The 26,632-nt window shown below is 41.1% G+C and overlaps 2 protein-coding genes across 2 annotated transcripts in view; both read left to right on the plus strand.

Annotated features, from left to right (window-relative positions):
* Positions 1-26,632, plus strand: part of LOC137297079 (fibulin-1-like) — a 565,492-nt gene that overhangs the window by 405,478 nt on the left and 133,382 nt on the right. The gene's annotated exons all lie outside the window — the stretch shown is intronic.
* Positions 9,658-26,632, plus strand: part of LOC137297320 (protocadherin-16-like) — a 33,676-nt gene continuing 16,701 nt past the window's right edge. Inside the window, exons 1-24 of the mRNA XM_067829331.1 lie at positions 9,658-9,887; positions 10,167-10,463; positions 10,562-10,864; positions 11,140-11,436; positions 11,535-11,837; positions 12,120-12,416; positions 12,515-12,817; positions 13,100-13,396; positions 13,495-13,797; positions 14,080-14,376; positions 14,475-14,777; positions 15,053-15,349; positions 15,448-15,750; positions 16,026-16,322; positions 16,421-16,723; positions 17,006-17,302; positions 17,401-17,703; positions 18,131-18,427; positions 18,527-18,684; positions 24,121-24,183; positions 24,594-25,135; positions 25,235-25,331; positions 25,603-25,850; positions 26,456-26,579. Coding sequence (XP_067685432.1) covers positions 9,658-9,887; positions 10,167-10,463; positions 10,562-10,864; positions 11,140-11,436; positions 11,535-11,837; positions 12,120-12,416; positions 12,515-12,817; positions 13,100-13,396; positions 13,495-13,797; positions 14,080-14,376; positions 14,475-14,777; positions 15,053-15,349; positions 15,448-15,750; positions 16,026-16,322; positions 16,421-16,723; positions 17,006-17,302; positions 17,401-17,703; positions 18,131-18,427; positions 18,527-18,684; positions 24,121-24,183; positions 24,594-25,135; positions 25,235-25,331; positions 25,603-25,850; positions 26,456-26,579 — 6,559 coding nt within the window. The remainder of the gene's footprint in view (positions 9,888-10,166; positions 10,464-10,561; positions 10,865-11,139; positions 11,437-11,534; positions 11,838-12,119; positions 12,417-12,514; positions 12,818-13,099; positions 13,397-13,494; positions 13,798-14,079; positions 14,377-14,474; positions 14,778-15,052; positions 15,350-15,447; positions 15,751-16,025; positions 16,323-16,420; positions 16,724-17,005; positions 17,303-17,400; positions 17,704-18,130; positions 18,428-18,526; positions 18,685-24,120; positions 24,184-24,593; positions 25,136-25,234; positions 25,332-25,602; positions 25,851-26,455; positions 26,580-26,632) is intronic.

The raw sequence follows: 26,632 nt of genomic DNA on the forward strand, positions 1-26,632 counted from the left end.
CCTTCGCTTTGTCAGAGATAGGAGCGTGGTCGATACTATTGTTATACAATTACCTGAACCATGTTATGATTTATATGCCTCTACATCGTACCGGGACCCATATTTGCTACATCACAGATATGCTTAATCATAAAATGTGTGCCAAATGAAAGCGTTAATGTCTATCTTATAATTATGTAGTTTTAAGCTAAATGCGAAAATGTGATGAGCTATACATCCTACTGCGTGATATACTGAACTATTCATGTCTTAGACTACCATTCATATAGAAAGGCCCTGATAACATGTGTGATTGGCCTAAGCATTACAAACGCTAGATCTTTATAAACAGTCATTCAAAACTAATGGTGAGATCCTTTTTCATTCCAAAATTACGCCGCGAGTGTTCCAATGGTGTTGACGGATTATTAAATATGTTTGTCAATGCAGAATTGATTGACTCTACTTTGAAGTCGACTCCGGTAACTGATACCAATGACGCCCTTCCAGCCGGACGTGTTCATAAATCCGGCTGATAGCAACACTCCTCCCTTCTGTTGTAGGTCTACCCCAGATTAAGTGACAAAGCCGTCGTTTGACACGGAGGTTAATACACAACACCAGTGACCTGCTCGGCGACGTATGATGAAGCATAGGGGAGTAAGCTTACCGTTGGGGTAGATCATACAGGTACAGGAGGTATATAGCACAAGACCTTTATGTGAGAAGAATAAGTGATTGTTTAAATCTACAGTCAGACGCTTAGAGAACTGTTACATATTTTAGTCATATTTTCAGTTATGCTAATTAAGTTGAATTTTATCTTTATTATCTTAATCGCCATATGTATAAGTTCATACAATTCAGAATTATACTAGAGCGTTGTTGTGTCTGTAATTATTATTACATATTATTTATTAGTAATAATATAGTGTGATGTTTCTGATGCTATTATTATTAATAGTAGTCGTAGTTTTTTTGTCGTAATGGAGATATTAGTGTCATTGTTTTATTAACAGGAGCATTAGAAGCAAAGTTAGTAGTAGTAGTAGTAGTAGTGGTTGGTGTTGTTGATGTAGTAGTAGACGAAGGAGGGGAATAATTAGTATAATCGTAGGCAGTGTTATTATCGTTTCATGCTATGCCAATGCAATTACTGCTAAATACGTAACACCGTGAAACTTTTTATGAGTGAGTGAGCTACATTGTTTGACCAGTATTTAAGATTAAGCATGGCGTGCTAGGTGTTCTATTGAAACTCGAGTTAAGGCAGGTTTTAGACACTTACAGCTCTGCTAAAACCAACAAGCAAGTATAAGGTTCTGACGAACACGAAAGAATAATCAGAGTGAATCTGTTCGAGCCCACGATAATGGATTCAGACACGCCAAAGGGACGTAACTTTTCATTGCATACATATTTTACGGACGAGCTACCTGTATCAACTACACTTACCAGTGGTCATCATAATGATGATTAAGATGGTGATGATGATTATGACGATGATTACAAACATCTGGTAATTGCATAAACCACGACACAATACGCGTGGGCAAGCATTTCTTTCAACACACCAGTTATTTCCTCGTCATGTGGATCAGCGAACCGTGGGACCTGCATTCACTTATTGTGCGGGGTGTTTATACTTGACTGTTGAATGCAAAGTGACTCCGATCTACCTTGCTGTTATGTAGGTATGCAGTCATCTGTAATCTAAGAGAAGCGTGATGGCTGTTTCAACCTACTCTTGGGCGACGTGTATAACGGCACTCCTCGCCCTCGTCAACTACGTGAATGCCTCTGGTGAGTTGACCTCTTCATAACCCTGCATAGTGACACTTTCTCCTGCACGTGTTCGTCTTATGCATGAAGTATATAAAATGTATGTGCTACAGAATGCTCAGCTTTGATCAAAGAATGCTCAGTTTTGACTATCCACAGAAACCTAGGAAATATATAACTGGACCCTTGAAAACCAGTGATGAGACCAGGTGTTGGCTAAGAATGTCCCTGCCTACTGGTAGAACCCTTTTAACAAATTGTGATTGATGAACTCGAAACTCCAGTTAGATAATTTAGAAAAAAGACTACTTATAATGAAAAAACTTTGGGGAAATATATTTGTTCGTGTGTCAGTTTTATTGTCTATTAAATATGCAGTCAACAAACACCTATTACAAATCTAAATCGAATTACATTAATCTGCACATCAGTTTACCATGTCAAAAATATTTTCTCCACCGCTAATTAAGCTGGAATAAAAGTCTAAGCAAGCATATTACGAATAAGTTTATTATGGGTTTAGTTTATTACTTAATATTTGATTATTCTGATTATCACAACAGAGAAACCCTGTTGTTATGCAAAAAACTCATTCCACGCCATTGCTGTTGGTGCGTCTGTTGATTTACGAATTAACAGGCGTTATTTAGTTCACATGTATATCTGTTTCCCAGGACTGCACTGTCTCGACTATCGGGATGTGATTATTTCAGTCACTAGTAATCTTAATGCCACATCCTCAAAAAGATCTACATGTGTTGTCAGCACCAGTCTGTGGCTGGACCATTGACAACTAAAACAATCTTGATTTAGTGATGCTAATTTTGTAATGTTTTATTGAACGGCGGAAATGTTACAGGAATTTATCAGTTTGATATAAAAGTTTTTTGCAAGGGGTAATTCTTTTGAAACGTGTTTGTGTGAAATGATTAAATATTTTTTTTATGAATATACGCATAATGTATAATTTCTCATGGCAACAGTGACAGATGATGCAATACAGTGAAAGAAGAATATACATCATGACCGATGTAGAGTAATGGTTTTACTTTATTCTGAATTGTGAACAGGACCGATGTAAAGTAATGGTTTTACTTTATTCTGAATTGTGAACAGGACCGATGTAGAGTAATGGTTTTACTTTATTCTGAATTGTGAACAGGACCGATGTAAAGTAATGGTTTTACTTTATTCTGAATTGTGAACAGGACCGATGTAGAGTAATGGTTTTACTTTATTCTGAATTGTGAACAGGACCGATGTAGAGTAATGGTTTTACTTTATTCTGAATTGTGAACAGGACCGATGTAGAGTAATGGTTTTATTCTATTTTGAATTTTGTGAACAGGACTGATGGTAGACTAATGTCATTAATTGGATCTTAATAGTGTGAACAGGACCGATGATAGATTAGTTTCACAAATAAACAATGCCAAAGTACACTAATGTCTCTGATTAGATCGTAATTGTGTAAACAATATCAAGGTAGACTAATGCCATCACTAAGATCACGGTTGTGTAAAGAAGACCGATGGCAGACTACTGTCGTTAATACAATCTTAACTGTGATAACAGAACTGATGGTAGACTAATGTCATTAATACGATATTAACCTTGTAATGTCTAGAGATTGTGTTAAACGGTATAATAAACATTGATACTTTCCTTACGGCTTTAACTGCAGTGCTTTGGTTTTACTGATCATTTATTACAGTGCGATACACGAGAGGAACGGAACCTTCTAGTTTCACCCTTGTAAATGTATAATGTTGAGAAAACGATAACTACACGCTCTTTGTCTCAATAACGCCAGTGATGGCATGACACAGGTTAACAGTCGTTATTTATTTTCTGTGCAACAAGTTGATCATAATATGTTGTAGACTGCTAGCGGCTTTCGAAATCTAACACCATTCTGTTTGAAGGGGTATACCTGAAACTTTCGAGTAATCCGTCAACTATATCAATGTATTTTCGGCGAATAGGGACCAAAATGTGAACAGTCTCTTATCCTGCTCAAGTTCGATTCTTCACATGTATGTATATTTGCAAGTATACCCACACAGTGATCTCTGGGATCGAATTGTTAAAAACCTAAACCTCTACATATTCAACCAATCATGTATATGCATGCGACAGTACCGTGGGAAAGATAACGATGTCATCGTTCTGTGCCACACAGAGCTATCCCGAGAACAACGTCAGGGATCAGCTTCAATATTCAATTTTTATTGTGGCTTCAAAATACACACACCTTAACAAAGGCATTTTTATATATTGTGCTGAACGTACAGTTCTTCACATTGCGCTTAAACGTGATCTTACTGACATGAGCCGTGATAGCTGTTTATCTATGAGATGAGTCATCTCCTTGAGATCAATGCACAAAATCCACACGTAAATACTGACGCATTTATTCGAAGTCTATGAATGTAATCAAGTCAATATAAAATTTTGCAAATAGACAACGCCGAGTCTTGCTGACGACTGACGCAAATCATATCACAGATAGAATATTTCAATGCTTCTAAAGCCAAGTGGTACTGTGTAGACACAACAATCACCAAAGAATTCATATAGGGTCAGGTGTTAATAAACTCATTTGATGCTTATATGTATGTTCTATTTACGCCATTGGACGGGCATTAGAAAATATACATGTACCTACCTTAATAGACTTAACTCCGACGTCAGGGGTATATTTGATGCACTCTATCAACATTTAATAGGGACATGTACAATGGACGCTATACAATGTAAAGATATTGCACAGTGGGTATTTCGTTGTAGTGAAAGGACGATTTGTGAGTGTGAAGGACTCAAGCAATGACTCACGTTCTTCTTATGCTATTGCCACTTCCCTTGGCATAATGGAACACAATCGCGAAGGTTGGAATGTAACCACCTTTATTATTAGCTTCATGTACAGTGAGACGAATTATAATTCACTTTTGTAGCACTCGCGGGACCTGGTCGAGACTTAGACTTGAGAGGTAAAGTTTGCGCCTAGTATACATGGGTATATAAATCAGTGTGATACTTTATGAGTATAATAAATACTTGACCAGTTTCTCGGTATCCCAGCACGCGAGGTCAGCGGCATTGTATACACATCTACATGGCAATAAACAACCACTGTCCTTGGCGTTCCGCAATGCCACACAAGTATAGGTCGATACATAAAGCTATGAGCGAGTGAATGAGTTGAGATTTTACGTTGCCTTAAACGATATTTCCTTCATAAAACGGCATGTCAGATAGATGCTTTAAGAGTGCCCTTTAACGTTTACACGCGAATTTACAAGCCAAGGGAAAAGCTGAGATTCGAAGTCACGGGTCTGATCTTTTTTTCTGTTGTCCTGAGTAAATCTCTTCTTTAGTGACTGCTCAAACACACTTGTTTTAGGCAGCCGTACTCTCCCGCACAATAACCAGAATAATACCATACACTCGTTTCACTATTGATACACATCTGCATTTTGAAGATTGTGTTGACTACGAATAAAAGACAACTATCATTTCGAGAGATGCCTCCAAAATGGTACTTATTAGTGATGCAATTTAGCTCCTATTGTGCGTTAGACTATGCGACATTGATAACGAATGCGTCCCTAAAAATGCAGAAATGTGGAACTTTGTACTTTAAGACTTAAGAAGAAAGGCAAGATTTTTTTGTGATCAACATACTTCATAGAGGTCGACAATGCCAGTCCACCCTAAATGTTTCCAGTTCATACCGGTTCAATATATACAATATGAATGCATAGTTCAAGCACAGTCTGACTCACAATATCTATTGTTTTCTGATACCAGATTACTTTACTGAGTTCTGTGCTCGCTTATGCTCATTTCCTTTGGTTATCTCAATTTACATAAAATCACGTGTACCTGTACGTAATCGTCTAACAAGGAATTGAGTTTTCACCAAACATATTTCCGTAATATACCCTGTGCCCTACGTCTGGTAGCATTTAGGGTTTTACTTTTGGGGGCAATGTCAAGGACGTTATTTCGAACAACAAACTGCGGTCCATGTCCTGTTTTGTACGTCTTATATAACATAAACCTGTTTGATAGTTGTATGCAGTATGTTTATTTTCCTGTCTTGTAGAACGTATATGGCATGGTACGTTTGATATATGTCTGTTATAAAATTCACGTATCGTCTGATATAACGCTTGTGGCCTGACTGTTTGACACCTGTTTGGTGATGTTCACTTCTCTTGTGTAATGTTTATCTCATTACAGTTTGAGATGGTGTGCCTGTAGTATGTTGACATTAACACTGATACTGTTCCCGATACATTCGGATAACTTTTGGACTTGCATGAAGTTCATGTGATGTTGAGTTTCATGACACCCGCCGATGATATGGTCCCAAAGTAAACTTACATGAAATAGCGAATACTTGTCTGTTAGAGTGATCTAAGACTTCTTAAGTTACAGACTGAAAATTTAAAAAAGCACACCATTTTCATTGTTCTTTTTAAGACATTGCTAGTCACCTAAAGCTACAATCTGGATGATGCGGTGTTAAGCAATACTCACTCACTCACTCACTCACTCACAAACCCACCCATCCACTCACTCACTCACTCACTCACTCACTCTTTAAGTTATATGTGACATGACTCTGTAAACATCTTTTTGGCAGGTGTTGCTCCGGTATTCACAAATCCTCCCGATAGTACCACGCGTATCAACGTCGCAGAGAACACTGTCGTGACGACGTCAGTTTATCAGGCAGCAGCGACTGACGGCGAAAGCGATCCCCTAACATATAGTCTTGTGACGCCACCTACTCAATTTACCATTACAACCGCAGGGGAGATAACTGTGAATGGGAACATAGACTTCGAGACGACATCTGTGTATACGCTGACTGTCAGGTACGTAAAACTTGACAGTTGCTTGAAGGATTAGAAATTTACCACGCCGGTGGGAGATCTGGGAGTGCTGACAAACCAAGAAGTGTAATACCTGTATGCAGTCGTTGACTTTTGCCTTTTATAAAGGAAATGGTACAGCGTTGTTTCATACCAGTCTATCGTATGTTTACCTGAGCATTGTTTGATACCTGCACATGGTCGATCAACTTTTGTCCTGTAAAACATTTATAGCACTGTTTGAAACATGTTAATTTCTGTCTTGTATAAGGTCCGTGAAGGTCCGGGGTAGAGTAGGCCTTCAGCAACCCATGTTTGCCATAAACGGCGATTATTCTCGTTGCAAGATGCGATTAACGGTATCGGGTGGTCAGGCTCGCTGACTTGGTTGACACGTGTCATCGGTTCCCAATTGTGCAGATCGATGTTCATGTTGTTGATCACTGGACTGTCTGGTCCAGACTCCATTATTTACAGACCGCCGCCATATAGCTGGAATTTTGCTGAGTGCGGCGTAAAACTAAAGTGACTCACTCACTGACTGTCTTGTATAACGGAAACAACAGAGCTCTGTTTGATACTTGTCCGTGGCTGGTTAACTTTGTCCTTCATAACATTTCCAGCATAGTGCTGTTTGATTCCTGACCACGGAAGGTACCGAGAATACTAATCACGACGACCTTGGGATCTCAAATACATGGAGAGAAAAATGTCCTCTGGAAATACTTCTAATGGAAAAGGAAAAGCTGGTGCATTTAAAGGCACCGTTTGACACATTCCATATTAAAAACCTGGCTAGTTTATGCTTACCATTGTGTCTAGTGATGGTAATAAGGCAAGAAGTTGCCTGTGTTATAGCTACTCCGGATGTACATATACCAGTAAGCAAAGAGTCAATCATCGATATATATCTTTCATTTGTTTCAAAAGGGTAAACGACGGAACAAGCGACGTTGATGTGACTCTCACTGTTGATGTCACAAACGTCGACGAAAAGCCAGATTTCACAAACATTGCGACAGATGGCAGTACAACAACTCCTATTGCAGAAAACTCGGGTGTTGGAACTTCCGTTTTCACAGTTCTGGCATCCGATCCCGAAGGTGTAAGTGCCACGTTCTCACTGGTCACCCCGCCAGCGGAGTTTACCATCAGTGCCGCAGGGGTGCTGACAGTCAACGGGGCTTTAAACTTCGAGAGTGTTCCGTCATATACTATCACAGTCAGGTAATCTGATTATATTCAGTTACATACAGAACATAAATGTAAGACTATTCCTATTATATCGGTGTTTTGTCGAATCATATGTACATTAATGTCTTGAAAGTACTAAATGAAAAGTGTTCACTTTCATATGTTGTCACACTATCTATTTATTCTACATGCGCTAATTAATATGAAGTCTGTCATGCTATCAGCACCCACTTGTAGCCATAGTATTAATGGATTATGTCATCATTCGTGTAACTCATTGGAGAAGTACTCTTTCTTACACACATATATAAAACGCGCTCCTGTAGTTTGCATATTTCAAAGGGCATAAAGCGCCCAATGGTCGTTCTCGCCTATGCCAAATATACTTAGACTCTTGTACATCGTCGCCTGAGAACCAGAGTGTTCTATCTCCACTTTGGGTGAACATTAAGTTGTCTAGGATAATTATTGGGGTGTATTCTATCTCCAAATAAATTTTCATGGCCGTATGTGCCTTAGAAAGTGTTTTTCCAACAAACAGCATAGGTGCTATATCCAGAAATAAAACAGCTATTAAATTTTTAAACATTGCATACTTCTCTTCTCTACATTTTTTGTCTTTTTATCTAAGCCTGGACGACACATTTACTGAAGCTGAGTTTGCATACTTTATCGTGGAAGAATTCGTTGATTGTTGGTACAGGCTAAATCATGTCTGAAGTATTTGATGTCAATCACGTTTTAGCTCTGGTAACTGCTGCAGAAGATGTGCAAAATGATTCCGATGATTGAGCTCAGACATGAGGTCAATGTTAAAGTTCATGACACCTACAGACAGAGTGTTCATGAACAACTTAATCTCATAATCATAGTGAAATGCTGACACTACAGCAGAGAATGTTTGTTCAGATGATGAGATGTTACTGATGTTACAGTCAAAGATTCAGTTTTGTGTTTTAGAGGAGTTCCAATACAGTTACTAAAAGAGTAAAAATGTTGTTTTTCTTGGCCATTAAGCTAAACTGATTAAGTTTATTGTTCCAAGATAATGTTAAGATACCGTTTGATGATTGTCCACATTTATACATTTGTTATTGACAGCTCTTGACTAGATACATGTCAAATCCACTATGTACACATTTTATTGAGGGCTATTATGTGAATGACAAGATGAATAACGCCTCAAAATATGTGATCCAAAGTAAAAGGTATTGCGTGTTACTTTCTCGTTAACAAATTTGCTTATCAAATTATTAGAAGCAAATTTTGGTTGTGCCTTTTGAAATGGTCATGTTTTCAAGCAATAATCATTAATTTTGTGGTCTTTGAGTCGTTCATAGTGTTATTTAAACGCACATAAACATCTCATTAACTCGTTTGTATAATTTTCTGTGTGTTTTTCCTGGCCTTTAATGCTTTAGAGGCACACAGAACACTCTGGAACTAAATATAACTTCCGTTGAATTTAGATAATTGTTCTATCTCCAATCGGTTTTTGTCATCAATGTCAGTGATATGTGATGTTTTCTGGTTCTACATGACATACTGAATCTCTATACAAAGTTTCCAACAATTAAGTATAACATTAGTCAAACCACAAACATACAAATCTTTAGGGTCGTTTATCTCGAAACAAGGTATTGGGGACTTAGAACACACTGGTTCTCAGGAGACCATATTCAGAAACATTTCTCCAAGTACAATTCAAATCAACGGGATACAAAAGCTATGCTTAATGGTTTCTTGATACTATTTAATTTCAGAGCTTCTGATGGAACGAACACTAACGACCAATCAATGACAGTGTCAATCACAAATGTGGACGAACATAGCCACAGATGGCAGTACGAGAACAGGCATCGCTGAAAACTCGGGTACAGGAACATCGGTGTTTGCAGTGGCTGCTTCTGACCCGGAAGGAGTCGCCTTGACCTACAGCCTTGTCACACCACCTGCTCAGTTCACCATCACAACCCTTGGACAGATCCAAGTAGCCACTGCCAGCATCGACTTTGAAACACTGGCATACTATGCCTTGACAGTCAGGTCAGTAATCTTCCTTCGAGGAGCACATTTAGTACACACAGTTGATGAATAGAGTGATATTAGGAGAGTTAAGAGGCTAATTATGTTCCTTCATAAGCAACAGGTGGTTTCTGTTCTACTGGAATCGTCTCTCTATTTTACGTCATGTGTCACATGTAACCTTCTATATGCTGGATGCTGGATGCTGCTCTACTGTTATTGGGCCTAAAATCAAAGAGGTTGAATCCAAAGCTCTGCTGACTGATGTCCGTAGCCACTGAATTGTGTCCTTATTTACAGAATAACAGATGGAACAAATCCTGTCGATGTTGTTCTTAACGTTGACATCACCGACGTCAACGAATCACCAAGCTTCACAAATATTGCATCTGATGGCAGTACTAATGTCAACATAGCCGAGGACTCGGGGAGTGGAACGCCAGTTTTATTTGTAGTGGCATCGGACCCAGAGGGAGATGCTCTGACAGTAAGTCTGGTTTCTCCTCCTACCGAGTTCACTCTCAGTGCAGCAAACCAGATTCAGGTGAACGGGCCTCTGGACTTCGAAACTACACCCTCCTACACTTTGACAGTCAGGTAGGTGATACGTTGCACTAGTTTTACGCCAAGACATTCATCATTTGGATGCTATAACTACACCGTTGGTTCTCCTTTCTAACGTTGTATATTTTCAGAGTAACAGATGGAACAAATGCAAATGTTGACCACACCATGACGGTGACGATCACCAATGTAGATGAGGCACCCACCTTCACAAGTCCCGCTGCAGATGGCAGTACAAGGACCAACCTAGCAGAGAACTCTGCCTCAGGAACATCCGTGTATACTGTGGTAGCATCTGACCCGGAAGGAGTCGCCTTGACCTACAGCCTTGTCACACCACCTGCTCAGTTCACCATCACAACCCTTGGACAGATCCAAGTAGCCACTGCCAGCATCGACTTTGAAACACTGGCATACTATGCCTTGACAGTCAGGTCAGTAGCCTTTCTTTGAGGAGCACATTTAGTACACACAGTTGATGAATAGAGTGATATTAGGAGAGTTAAGAGGCTAATTATATTCCTTCATAAGTATCAACAGGTGGTTTCTGTTCTTCTGGAATCGTCTCTCTATTTTACGTCATGTGTCACATGTAACCTTCTATATGCTGGATGCTGTTCTACTGTTATTGGGCCTAAAATCAAAGAGGTTGAATCCAAAGCTCTGCTGACTGATGTCCGTAGCCACTGAATTGTGTCCTTATATACAGAATAACAGATGGAACAAATCCTGTCGATGTTGTTCTTAACGTTGACATCACCGACGTCAACGAATCACCAAGCTTCACAAATATTGCATCTGATGGCAGTACTAATGTCAACATAGCCGAGGACTCGGGGAGTGGAACGTCAGTTTTATCTGTAGTGGCATCGGACCCAGAGGGAGATGCTCTGACAGTAAGTCTGGTTACTCCTCCTACAGAGTTCACTCTCAGTGCAGCAAACCAGATTCAGGTGAACGGACCTCTGGACTTCGAAATTACACCCTCCTACACTTTGACAGTCAGGTAGGTGATACGTTGCACTAGTTTTACGCCAAGACATTCATCATTTGGATGCTATAACTACACCGTTGGTTCTCCTTTCTAACGTTGTATATTTTCAGAGTAACAGATGGAACAAATGCGAATGTTGACCACACCATGACGGTGACGATCACCAATGTAGATGAGGCACCCACCTTCACAAGTCCCGCTGCAGATGGCAGTACAAGGACCAACCTAGCAGAGAACTCTGCCTCAGGAACATCCGTGTATACTGTGGTAGCATCTGACCCGGAAGGAGTCGCCTTGACCTACAGCCTTGTCACACCACCTGCTCAGTTCACCATCACAACCCTTGGACAGATCCAAGTAGCCACTGCCAGCATCGACTTTGAAACACTGGCATACTATGCCTTGACAGTCAGGTCAGTAGCCTTTCTTTGAGGAGCACATTTAGTACACACAGTTGATGAATAGAGTGATATTAGGAGAGTTAAGAGGCTAATTATATTCCTTCGTAAGTATCAACAGGTGGTTTCTGTTCTTCTGGAATCGTCTCTCTATTTTACGTCATGTGTCACATGTAACCTTCTATATGCTGGATGCTGGATGCTGCTCTACTGTTATTGGGCCTAAAATCAAAGAGGTTGAATCCAAAGCTCTGCTGACTGATGTCCGTAGCCACTGAATTGTGTCCTTATTTACAGAATAACAGATGGAACAAATCCTGTCGATGTTGTTCTTAACGTTGACATCACCGACGTCAACGAATCACCAAGCTTCACAAATATTGCATCTGATGGCAGTACTAATGTCAACATAGCCGAGGACTCGGGGAGTGGAACGTCAGTTTTATCTGTAGTGGCATCGGACCCAGAGGGAGATGCTCTGACAGTAAGTCTGGTTACTCCTCCTACCGAGTTCACTCTCAGTGCAGCAAACCAGATTCAGGTGAACGGACCTCTGGACTTCGAAACTACACCCTCCTACACTTTGACAGTCAGGTAGGTGATACGTTGCACTAGTTTTACGCCAAGACATTCATCATTTGGATGCTATAACTACACCGTTGGTTCTCCTTTCTAACGTTGTATATTTTCAGAGTAACAGATGGAACAAATGCGAATGTTGACCACACCATGACGGTGACGATCACCAATGTAGATGAGGCACCCACCTTCACAAGTCCCGCTGCAGATGGCAGTACAAGGACCAACCTAGCAGAGAACTCTGCCTCAGGAACATCCGTGTATACTGTGGTAGCATCTGACCCGGAAGGAGTCGCCTTGACCTACAGCCTTGTCACACCACCTGCTCAGTTCACCATCACAACCCTTGGACAGATCCAAGTAGCCACTGCCAGCATCGACTTTGAAACACTGGCATACTATGCCTTGACAGTCAGGTCAGTAGCCTTTCTTTGAGGAGCACATTTAGTACACACAGTTGATGAATAGAGTGATATTAGGAGAGTTAAGAGGCTAATTATATTCCTTCATAAGTATCAACAGGTGGTTTCTGTTCTTCTGGAATCGTCTCTCTATTTTACGTCATGTGTCACATGTAACCTTCTATATGCTGGATGCTGGATGCTGCTCTACTGTTATTGGGCCTAAAATCAAAGAGGTTGAATCCAAAGCTCTGCTGACTGATGTCCGTAGCCACTGAATTGTGTCCTTATTTACAGAATAACAGATGGAACAAATCCTGTCGATGTTGTTCTTAACGTTGACATCACCGACGTCAACGAATCACCAAGCTTCACAAATATTGCATCTGATGGCAGTACTAATGTCAACATAGCCGAGGACTCGGGGAGTGGAACGTCAGTTTTATCTGTAGTGGCATCGGACCCAGAGGGAGATGCTCTGACAGTAAGTCTGGTTACTCCTCCTACAGAGTTCACTCTCAGTGCAGCAAACCAGATTCAGGTGAACGGACCTCTGGACTTCGAAATTACACCCTCCTACACTTTGACAGTCAGGTAGGTGATACGTTGCACTAGTTTTACGCCAAGACATTCATCATTTGGATGCTATAACTACACCGTTGGTTCTCCTTTCTAACGTTGTATATTTTCAGAGTAACAGATGGAACAAATGCGAATGTTGACCACACCATGACGGTGACGATCACCAATGTAGATGAGGCACCCACCTTCACAAGTCCCGCTGCAGATGGCAGTACAAGGACCAACCTAGCAGAGAACTCTGCCTCAGGAACATCCGTGTATACTGTGGTAGCATCTGACCCGGAAGGAGTCGCCTTGACCTACAGCCTTGTCACACCACCTGCTCAGTTCACCATCACAACCCTTGGACAGATCCAAGTAGCCACTGCCAGCATCGACTTTGAAACACTGGCATACTATGCCTTGACAGTCAGGTCAGTAGCCTTTCTTTGAGGAGCACATTTAGTACACACAGTTGATGAATAGAGTGATATTAGGAGAGTTAAGAGGCTAATTATATTCCTTCATAAGTATCAACAGGTGGTTTCTGTTCTTCTGGAATCGTCTCTCTATTTTACGTCATGTGTCACATGTAACCTTCTATATGCTGGATGCTGGATGCTGCTCTACTGTTATTGGGCCTAAAATCAAAGAGGTTGAATCCAAAGCTCTGCTGACTGATGTCCGTAGCCACTGAATTGTGTCCTTATTTACAGAATAACAGATGGAACAAATCCTGTCGATGTTGTTCTTAACGTTGACATCACCGACGTCAACGAATCACCAAGCTTCACAAATATTGCATCTGATGGCAGTACTAATGTCAACATAGCCGAGGACTCGGGGAGTGGAACGTCAGTTTTATCTGTAGTGGCATCGGACCCAGAGGGAGATGCTCTGACAGTAAGTCTGGTTACTCCTCCTACCGAGTTCACTCTCAGTGCAGCAAACCAGATTCAGGTGAACGGACCTCTGGACTTCGAAACTACACCCTCCTACACTTTGACAGTCAGGTAGGTGATACGTTGCACTAGTTTTACGCCAAGACATTCATCATTTGGATGCTATAACTACACCGTTGGTTCTCCTTTCTAACGTTGTATATTTTCAGAGTAACAGATGGAACAAATGCAAATGTTGACCACACCATGACGGTGACGATCACCAATGTAGATGAGGCACCCACCTTCACAAGTCCCGCTGCAGATGGCAGTACAAGGACCAACCTAGCAGAGAACTCTGCCTCAGGAACATCCGTGTATACTGTGGTAGCATCTGACCCGGAAGGAGTCGCCTTGACCTACAGCCTTGTCACACCACCTGCTCAGTTCACCATCACAACCCTTGGACAGATCCAAGTAGCCACTGCCAGCATCGACTTTGAAACACTGGCATACTATGCCTTGACAGTCAGGTCAGTAGCCTTTCTTTGAGGAGCACATTTAGTACACACAGTTGATGAATAGAGTGATATTAGGAGAGTTAAGAGGCTAATTATATTCCTTCATAAGTATCAACAGGTGGTTTCTGTTCTTCTGGAATCGTCTCTCTATTTTACGTCATGTGTCACATGTAACCTTCTATATGCTGGATGCTGTTCTACTGTTATTGGGCCTAAAATCAAAGAGGTTGAATCCAAAGCTCTGCTGACTGATGTCCGTAGCCACTGAATTGTGTCCTTATTTACAGAATAACAGATGGAACAAATCCTGTCGATGTTGTTCTTAACGTTGACATCACCGACGTCAACGAATCACCAAGCTTCACAAATATTGCATCTGATGGCAGTACTAATGTCAACATAGCCGAGGACTCGGGGAGTGGAACGTCAGTTTTATCTGTAGTGGCATCGGACCCAGAGGGAGATGCTCTGACAGTAAGTCTGGTTACTCCTCCTACCGAGTTCACTCTCAGTGCAGCAAACCAGATTCAGGTGAACGGACCTCTGGACTTCGAAACTACACCCTCCTACACTTTGACAGTCAGGTAGGTGATACGTTGCACTAGTTTTACGCCAAGACATTCATCATTTGGATGCTATAACTACACCGTTGGTTCTCCTTTCTAACGTTGTATATTTTCAGAGTAACAGATGGAACAAATGCAAATGTTGACCACACCATGACGGTGACGATCACCAATGTAGATGAGGCACCCACCTTCACAAGTCCCGCTGCAGATGGCAGTACAAGGACCAACCTAGCAGAGAACTCTGCCTCAGGAACATCCGTGTATACTGTGGTAGCATCTGACCCGGAAGGAGTCGCCTTGACCTACAGCCTTGTCACACCACCTGCTCAGTTCACCATCACAACCCTTGGACAGATCCAAGTAGCCACTGCCAGCATCGACTTTGAAACACTGGCATATTATGCCTTGACAGTCAGGTCAGTAGCCTTTCTTTGAGGAGCACATTTAGTACACACAGTTGATGAATAGAGTGATATTAGGAGAGTTAAGAGGCTAATTATATTCCTTCATAAGTATCAACAGGTGGTTTCTGTTCTTCTGGAATCGTCTCTCTATTTTACGTCATGTGTCACATGTAACCTTCTATATGCTGGATGCTGTTCTACTGTTATTGGGCCTAAAATCAAAGAGGTTGAATCCAAAGCTCTGCTGACTGATGTCCGTAGCCACTGAATTGTGTCCTTATATACAGAATAACAGATGGAACAAATCCTGTCGATGTTGTTCTTAACGTTGACATCACCGACGTCAACGAATCACCAAGCTTCACAAATATTGCATCTGATGGCAGTACTAATGTCAACATAGCCGAGGACTCGGGGAGTGGAACGTCAGTTTTATCTGTAGTGGCATCGGACCCAGAGGGAGATGCTCTGACAGTAAGTCTGGTTACTCCTCCTACAGAGTTCACTCTCAGTGCAGCAAACCAGATTCAGGTGAACGGACCTCTGGACTTCGAAACTACACCCTCCTACACTTTGACAGTCAGGTAGGTGATACGTTGCACTAGTTTTACGCCAAGACATTCATCATTTGGATGCTATAACTACACCGTTGGTTCTCCTTTCTAACGTTGTATATTTTCAGAGTAACAGATGGAACAAATGCAAATGTTGACCACACCATGACGGTGACGATCACCAATGTAGATGAGGCACCCACCTTCACAAGTCCCGCTGCAGATGGCAGTACAAGGACCAACCTAGCAGAGAACTCTGCCTCAGGAACATCCGTGTATACTGTGGTAGCATCTGACCCGGAAGGAGTCGCCTTGACCTACAGCCTTGTCACACCACCTGCTCAGTTCACCATCACAACCCTTGGACAGATCCAAGTAGCCACTGCCAGCATCGACTTTGAAACACTGGCATATTATGCCTTGACAGTCAGGTCAGTAGCCTTTCTTTGAGGAGCACATTTAGTACACACAGTTGATGAATAGAGTGATATTAGGAGAGTTAAGAGGCTAATTATATTCCTTCATAAGTATCAACAGGTGGTTTCTGTTCTTCTGGAATCGTCTCTCTATTTTACGTCATGTGTCACATGTAACCTTTTATATGCTGGATGCTGGATGCTGTTCTACTGTTATTGGGCCTAAAATCAAAGAGGTTGAATCCAAAGCTCTGCTGACTGATGTCCGTAGCCACTGAATTGTGTGCTTATTTACAGAATAACAGATGGAACAAATCCTGTCGATGTTGTTCTTAACGTTGACATCACCGACGTCAACGAATCACCAAGCTTCACAAATATTGCATCTGATGGCAGTACTAATGTCAACATAGCCGAGGACTCGGGGAGTGGAACGTCAGTTTTATCTGTAGTGGCATCGGACCCAGAGGGAGATGCTCTGACAGTAAGTCTGGTTACTCCTCCTACCGAGTTCACTCTCAGTGCAGCAAACCAGATTCAGGTGAACGGACCTCTGGACTTCGAAACTACACCCTCCTACACTTTGACAGTCAGGTAGGTGATACGTTGCACTAGTTTTACGCCAAGACATTCATCATTTGGATGCTATAACTACACCGTTGGTTCTCCTTTCTAACGTTGTATATTTTCAGAGTAACAGATGGAACAAATGCAAATGTTGACCACACCATGACGGTGACGATCACCAATGTAGATGAGGCACCCACCTTCACAAGTCCCGCTGCAGATGGCAGTACAAGGACCAACCTAGCAGAGAACTCTGCCTCAGGAACATCCGTGTATACTGTGGTAGCATCTGACCCGGAAGGAGTCGCCTTGACCTACAGCCTTGTCACACCACCTGCTCAGTTCACCATCACAACCCTTGGACAGATCCAAGTAGCCACTGCCAGCATCGACTTTGAAACACTGGCATACTATGCCTTGACAGTCAGGTCAGTAGCCTTTCTTTGAGGAGCACATTACGTATTTGGTGTTTTTACCGATCGACGTGTGTGCAATGTCCCAATTACCTTTCTTCCACTAGACTGTCATGTAATGTGGACTGAAAAGTGAAAAGTGATGTAATAATAGCCACTGTAGCTGAAACTTACTCATGTTTTGTTTACTGCATTTATCCTCCTCACTTTAGGTTTTTTGTAAGGTACATTTATGACTAAAGGATTGGAAAATATTGCATTGAAACCACGCCATTTAGTTTTTTCTCTAAGGTGTTATAAATTAACCATGTGCTTTTTTGGGTTGGCAATCAACAGGTTGATGGTGATTTGTATTTTGTCTGAGTGTAGATCAAGTGGTTTCGAACTTCACCCAAGAATAAGAATGGTTTTTGAATGATTTTATACACTTTGTTTTTCTAAGGGTCACTGATGGTACATTTACCACTGATGCTACTCTCAACGTTGATATCCTGAACATCAATGAGCCTCCTGTTGTGTCAAACCTCGCTACAGATGGCAGCACCTCCGTTAATATTGCTGAAGATGTTGGTGTCGGTTCTTCTGTGTATGATGTCGCAGCAGCCGATCCTGAGGCAGCAACCTTGACCTTCTCTCTTCTCAGTGGACCGGCAGAATTTACAATAACTTCCACTGGACAAGTGCAAGTTAATGCAGCACTGGATTTTGAAACCACACCTTCGTACTCGCTGAATGTTAGGTCGGTATTCCTTCACTACATCCCCAAACCTACATATGTACACAGGGCGATTTATGAAAATGTGGTACTGATTCTTTTTCGTGAATGTTTTTTGTACAGGGTAAGTGATGGCACAAATGATGTTGATCGCGTGCTAAATATAGGAATAACGGATGTAAACGAAGCTCCCACCTTCACGAACGTTGCTACTGATGGCAGCACGAGGACCTCCATTCCAGAAAACACCGCAACAGGGACGTCCATCTTCACTCTGGCTGGTACTGACCAGGACGGGACTGCTGTCACCTTCTCACTGGTCAGCCCTCCTAGCGTGTTCTCCATCTCCGGGGCAGAGATTCAAGTAGCTGGGGGACTCGACACAGAGACTACAGCAACATACGCGGTTACAGTGAGGTAGGTCACAGCAATTTACTGAGTATACTCACGGAAACAAATAAGGCACACAAGAAGGTGTTCTTTATTCATTTATTTCCAGAATTACACCCACAGATCAAGATTTACTTTGTGGTGAAACCTGGAAAAGAATAAAGAAACAGTTGTACTTTCAAGTGTTTTCTTATCCGTTTCCATGAGGATATTATATCTAAATGATCAATATTAGAGAACGATTAGGCTCGATTATCATCTGAGACAGAAGAGTCACACTAGATTTCCAGATTGTATTTCAAAGTCCTACCCGAAAGATCCACTCTTAACATGTTGAAAACAGAAAAACTACGTATTTTTATAACTGATGGAACCTTTCATCAGGTTTTCTAATTTTTCAGCAATGATATATCACAAGGCACTTTTTCTCTTGTTGGTCATGCTTTACAACGTGTTTTCAGGGTATCTGACGGAGTAAATCTTGTTGACTCCGTCTTAAATATTGATGTGACAAATGTGAATGAGGCTCCCGGTTTCCAAAATGTTGCAACTGACGGCAGCACTAGAATATCAATCATGGAAACAGCGAGTATTGGTACTTCTGTGCTGAGCGTTGGCGTAGCTGATCCGGAAGGTGATCCCGTGACCTTGACACTAGTGTTACCCCCAGCTGAGTTCATCATTAATGCTGGGGGACAAATCCAAGTAAACGCACCCCTGAACTATGAAACAACGCCAAGTTTCGTCCTCACATTACGGTAATAGTTTACTGCAATGAATAACTACCGCATCATTCTTTCCTCTCTTTAACCCGGTGGAAATCTAAACTCACTCACTGAAATGTTACAACTATCACCGAGAGAGTAAATAACACTTCCTCACCCAGACATGAAAGATTATCTCCAAGGATATGAAGAAATTGAATAAGGAAACTTCTTCAAAGGCACTTAGAAACTCATGTACTCCTGCAATACAAATATTATGGAGAGGAAAGTCTCCAGGCCTAGTTCAGAAACGTCGTAAGAAGCACAGAAACAAATTATTATCAATAACATTTATCTTCTGTATATCATTCAAGTAAAGCCTGCACCTCAATCAATGTGCTGTTTCTAGAACACAAAGTGGGTTGCAATCCTTTTCGGTAAGCATATACTAGTTCAGCAACCATTGTGAAACTTAACAATGAAAAGCAGAGTGTATATCTGATTAATAACTTAGGTTCACACAGACTGACATCGTTTTCTTCCAGAGCTTCTGATGGTACTCTGCAGGTAGACGTACAGATGAGGGTGGACGTTGTGGATGTCAATGATGCATCTCCGGTCATCACAGGTCCTCTAACTGCCCAACAGGATGAGGAGAAACCTGTGGGCACGATCGTGCCTTTCACATTCTCTGTGTCGGACCCGGATGCTGGGGATGTCCTGACACATTCCTTGACTGGTAAAAGAGAGTCTAGAAACATAACCATGGAATTGTGGACCACATAACATTCTGAAAGCTATACCAAGGCCTTAAGCTATTTGATTTTCTGTGAAACCTTCACTGAAAAAGCAGCTACGCTATCCGTAAACACAAACACGTAAGGCTAAATGTCTTTGAACGTTGCACCACACAATGGGTAACTTTACTATTGGAGAGTTAGAGCTATCCAGCTTTGTCACTGATATACATGAAACATGGGGGTTTATTAGTTTGCCGAAAATGCTTTTCAAAAGCATTGAGATATAGACCAGATAGAGTTACTTGTACACTCTCTGTGTATTTCAAGGAATCCATGCCACTTACTTCATCATTGACACAAGCTCAGGACAAGTAACGCTGGCCCAGGTTCTTGACTTCGATGCCCCCGCAGCAGTGACGACCTTCGACCAACTGACCTTGACTGTGACTGACTCGTCAGGGAACAGTGCTGTAGCAGCTCTAGTTCTCACTCTCCTTGATCTGAATGACAACACCCCAGTCTGTACCCAGACAGTCTATACTGTGGATGTGACTGAAAACGCGCCACTCAGTAAGTGTAACTTAAACAATGTACATGTGATACTTTGTATAATGTGTCCTCGAGTCTTGATGGTAATATGAATCATATATGCCAAGCGAGCGCTACTGTTAACACCTATCCTATTGATGATCGTAATTCTCACGACATTGTTGTTAATAATTCTGTTACTAGATTTATGTTATTCCTTCAACCTGTTCATAGCGAACAGTAGAGTGTATAGAGACTCACAAGGCGAATATACGTTTCATGGGCAACAGGGATCAAGTGTCAATGACTATTTTATTGGTTCACCAGACTTCTTCCAATTTATTAAGTCGTTAAATATTAGAGACATAGTAGACTCTGATCAATTACCATTAGAACTGACTTGCCAATATCCAATTATGAACAACTCATGTGATAAAAAGAATATACTGATGATTATAAAGAAAAGATTGTTTGGAACGACGCCTTCTGCGAAATATTTTTAGATAATCTGAAAAACAAGATTTCATTTTATAATGACCGTCTCCTATCACAACTTGAATGCGTTTGTTCACGTCTTACTAGATTCAGCAGGTTGTATGAAGAAAAAGAAAAAGCCTTTTAAGCAAAGCTATAAAACACCCTTAAGTGACGAGTGTGAAACTGCACGAGACGCGCGCAGAAACACTTAGAAGTTTTCGGTGTAGACCCTCGGATAGCAACAGAAAATACTTTTGTAAAATGAGAAACAAATACAAAGCTTCATGCATAAAATTCACATGTAACCTACATAATCAACGACTGAACATATTGGATGATTCTGTCCACAATCCTACTATGTTCTGGAGACGAATTCGTTCATTTAGAAATAGATCAAATCCCGAGAGTAACATTTCAAAAAGTGAATGGATAACACATTTCAAGACAGTTTTTTTTCCAATGATGCTGTTTTCCCAAGTAATGCGATGATGATACTATTTCTTCGAATGATTATGACACTGTTGATCAAATGATTTTGCATACACAAATTTCAGTAGATGAGATCAAGAAAGCTATCAATAGTTTAAGGAGCGGAAAGGCAGCTGGTCCCGACAATATTATAATCGAAATGGTTAAATGTTCTCAAGCCGAGTTGATGCCCTTTTTCCATTAGTGTTTTAATACTGTATTCGAAAGTGGTTTATTTCCAGAAAGCTGCTCTGGCTCAGTTATCGTCCCTATACAGAAAAAGGAGGATCAAAACATTCCAGATAATTATAGAGGCATAATGAGCGTTACTGGGAAAATATTTACAACTGTTTTAAATAATAGGATCACAAACTGGTTAAACCTAAGAAATGTAATTCCTGAATGCCAGACAGCTTTTAGAAACGATTTTTCAGCTACCGACTATATCTTTACACTATATGCGATAATACAGAAGTGTCTGTTGCGTAATAGACATAAACTTTATGTTGCATTTGTTGACTTTAACAATTTCAAAGCTTTTGACTCTGTGGATCGCTGGAAATTTTGGCACTGCTTACAAAAGCCTGGTTTGCAAGGGAAAATGTATTCTGCTTTAAAATCTATGTATTTGAATATTTAATCACGTGTTCGTTGTGGTGACGATGTCGCCGATTTTTTTACTGTCCCATGTGAGTTCGACAAGGGTGTATTTTAAGCCCTATATTGTTTTCTTTCTTCATACGCGAAGTGTATTGTGATATTCCTAATTCAGGTAAACACGGGGTGCAAATGTTCCCAGATATGACTCAAATCTTTATCCTCCTTTTTGACGATGGTGTAATTTTGGTGTCAGATACTATTGCTGGCCTACAAAACCAACTGAATATCTTGGAACGTTATGCAAATGAATGAAAATTATATGTTAATTTTGACAAAACAAATACAGTTATCTTTAGAGGTGGGCTGTCGTCTGTAAAGAAAAATGGTTTTTGAATGGCAAAAATGTGTCTATTGTTAATCAATATACCTACCTATACCCGTGAAGGTCCCGGGGTAGAATTGGCCTTCAGCAACCTATGATTGCCATAAAAGGCGACTAAGCTTGTAAGAGCCGACTAACGGGATCGGGTGGTCAGGCTCGCTGACTTGGTTGACACATGTCATCGGTTCCAATTTGCGCAGATCGATGCTGATGTTGTTGATCACTGGATTGTCTGGTCCAGACTCGATTATTTACAGACCGCCGCCATATAGCTGGAATTTTGCTGAGTGCGGCGTAATACTAAACTCACTCACTCACTCACTCACCCAATCAGCATACCTATCTTGGACTTGTATTTTCCCATACCACGAACTTTACAAAAAGTGTTGTAGGTCTAAAATCTCGTGCCTAGAAGGCTCTTCTTAATGTTATGTCAGTTTCCCAGAACATTGGAATTTTAACCCCGAAAATATTCTTTAAATTGTTTGATGCACAAATCCAACCGATTATGCTCTATGGCTCTGAAATTTGGGGATTCCAACGCTATGAATCTTTGGAGAAATTACACCTTTTAGCGTGTAAAATGTTTTTTAAATGTAGCGCAAGGAACGCCAACTTGTATGGTGTATGGAGAATGTAGGTAGGTATCCGATATATATAAATTCACAAATCTGTAACATGTGCTGATAATATACCTGTATTACTTGTATATGGGCCGGAGGCCTCAAGTACAATAAATATCTTTGTCTTTGACAATAAGGATTGGTAACCGACAGACTTTTGCTCATACCACAATGGATGAAGCTGACAATCATCTTCCGCTATTCCAGATTCTGATGTTGCCACAGTAGTGTGTACAGATGCAGATGCTTCCTCGCCAAATGGAGATATTTCTGTGATTATCACGGGAGGAGATGACACCAATCCGAATGGGAAGTTTAGTCTTTCTGGTCAAAAGGTGGTCACCACTTTCATACCTCTGGACTTCGAGACCAAGTCCTCTTACAGTCTCAGACTGGAAGCTGTGGATGGAGGGGCGACACCTCGTACAGGCACCACAACTGTCATTGTCAATGTAATCATTTTGCTTGGTTGTTGTGCTTCTCTCCAGTAGCAAGTAATCAAGCTTATGAAAGGTCGTATTACACACGTTGCCATCCTAGTTTAGCACATTTCCTGCCATGACCAGTAAGTGCGGTTCTAATAATATAATCACTCATCGAGTGCTGAATCCTATGGTCATTGCCTCTACGTAGTAATTTCAGAAATTCTACCTAAGCTGCGATTTAAGAAAATCTTGGTTTAAGGTTCTCCCAGAGAATGAAGACACACCGGCTTGGGGAACGTTCGTGCCTGCATACGTATCAGGAACACCTTACCCCGTGTTAGAGAATGCTAACGTTGGTACGTCTGTTGTTACCATAGCAGCAACAGATTCAGATGCAGGGAATGATGGCACAATCACGTACACGCTTCTTTCAACAACTGCTGGTGAGGTCCTTTCTTGGAGCTATTGTAATATAAATATTCAAACAAGCACTGCAAGTGGATAACATCTAAATTTTGTATATTTTATTCTGAGCATTTACATGGTTTTGAATGACAATACATGTAGGATAATAGAACATGACAGTTTCACTAAACATATTGAAGTAGGCTCAAATACATTTAATGACAGAGCTACATTCTTATCTTATAACATTCGGTGAGCTTCTGTATGAAATGGAATCTTGGTGGTTAGTTATTATTTCTGAAGTTGAAAATGATTCGTTTTGACAGAATAATAAAAAGGTTTAAGGGTTTCTTATGTTTTTCATAAATCGCATTATGAAGAAGAAATGCCATTGTCGACATTCACCCAAGTATAATAAGAAACGCAATATATATTTTCATTCATATAGCTGGAGGGGCCGCTGTGGCAGGGATTTTCCATTTGGATTCCGTATCTGGGAAAATCTCAACAACTGCGTCCCTCGACCGTGAATCGGTTGCATCTTATGATGTGACGGTGAGGGCATCTGACGGAGGAACTCCTGCTAAGACAGTAGACCGAACATTCACAATATCAGTAGCAGATTACAACGACAATGCACCCGTCTTTACATCAGCGCCATATTCCAACTCACCTCTGGAAACTGCAGCGACAGCAGGAGCAACAATAGTTTCAGTAGCGGCAACAGATGCTGATGCAACGTCAACCCTGACCTATGCGATAGAGAGTGGGGACACTACTAGATTCCAGTTTAATTCATCTCGTCTTGAACTGAAGGCTACGATCAACCTTGACAGTCCCGACAATGACGCTGACTACTATGTCCTCAGGATCATTGTGACCGATGGCGGTGCACCGGAACTGACTGGAACAACGTCTGTGACTGTATCCGTTGTGGCAGTCAATGACCACGATCCTATATTTGCTGTTGGATTCCCATCATCTGCCTCGGTACGTGATAGTACCGAATGAGACATAATAGCATATCATTATCATGTAACCAAGAGTAACTTTCTTTGCATAGATTTTGATCGAACTCTGATATTTCAGTTTGCAGAGAACGTTGCACTAGGGACACTGATTGAAACTGTGGTTGCCTCAGATCTTGATGGTGGCAGCGATGGACAGATAACATATGCTATTACAAGTAAGGACTGTTATTTCGGTAATCATAACACACATGTACCCGCGCACATACAGAGGCACGCAAGCATGACGGTACGCGTACGTATACGTCCATTCATCCATCCATCCATCCATGCATGCATGCATGCATCCATACACACACACACACACACACACACACACACACACACATACATACATACATACATGCATACATACATACATACTGAACTTTACTGAACTTCACACAAAGAGCTGTTTCAACATGTTAAAATCATTTACCGTAATTGCAGATGGCAATACCAACAATGACTTCACCATGGATCCAACATTTGGTGTCATCACACTACAAAACCCATTAAACTTTGAGACGACCCCTTCCTACACGCTTCAAGTGACTGCAAGTGACGGTGGAGGCACTGTGAGATCGGCAATAACAACAGTGACAGTCACGGTTACCAACATCAATGACAACTTGCCATCCTGTGCTTCATATGTTGTGTACGTGACTGTGTCTGAGAGCAGCAGTGTCAATGATGTGGTATGCATACCTGATCTCTGAATTTTAGAAAAAAAAGGCAAATGCAAGTTATAGTATACCCAATATATAGTAGTTCATACGCTCATTCTTTTTATGGTACGTTAAAAATATATGTCATTTTCGGATTGGATGCACTCTGTTTACAAGTGAGCAACATTTCCTTTGTTACTTCATGTCAGTAGTGTCTGGCTGTTGCCTAACTCAGGTACTCCATATTATGATTCAATAACCGTGCTTGAAACAGGACTGGGTGAGTGAGTTAACATTTAACGTCACATCGGCAATATTTCAGCCATATCGTGACGAAAACATTTAATACTGAAACGGAAGACATGTATTTCATAAATAAACCTGTCGTCAAAGGACAGTAAAACAACTAGAATATCACAGTTACAACTTAAAACGTGTGTGGAAAGTTAAAACTAATATCACTATCTGGACAAAACAATATAAAAACAGACTATAGATCTCCAATGACTGGAATTGAAACAGGAGGCTACATCAACCTATACCGCCATCATGACCATAGAACAGCATACAATGTGCAAATGGCAGTTTATAAACATATATCGGTAAAAGTATCTAAATCATCTTTGCTTGTGCAGGTAACAACACTGTCCTGCATGGATGCTGACACAGACGACGTCTTGTCCTACTCAATCATATCTGGAAACGCTGATGGGAAATTTGCACTGAATGGTGGCACTGGTTCTCTTTCATTAGCTGCAAGTAAGTTGTTGTGATGATAGTATTGCTGTCTTTATGGCGTCCATGACGAAATG

The sequence above is a fragment of the Haliotis asinina genome, chromosome 9, assembly GCF_037392515.1.
Source record: "Haliotis asinina isolate JCU_RB_2024 chromosome 9, JCU_Hal_asi_v2, whole genome shotgun sequence".
Lineage (NCBI taxonomy): Eukaryota > Metazoa > Mollusca > Gastropoda > Lepetellida > Haliotidae > Haliotis > Haliotis asinina.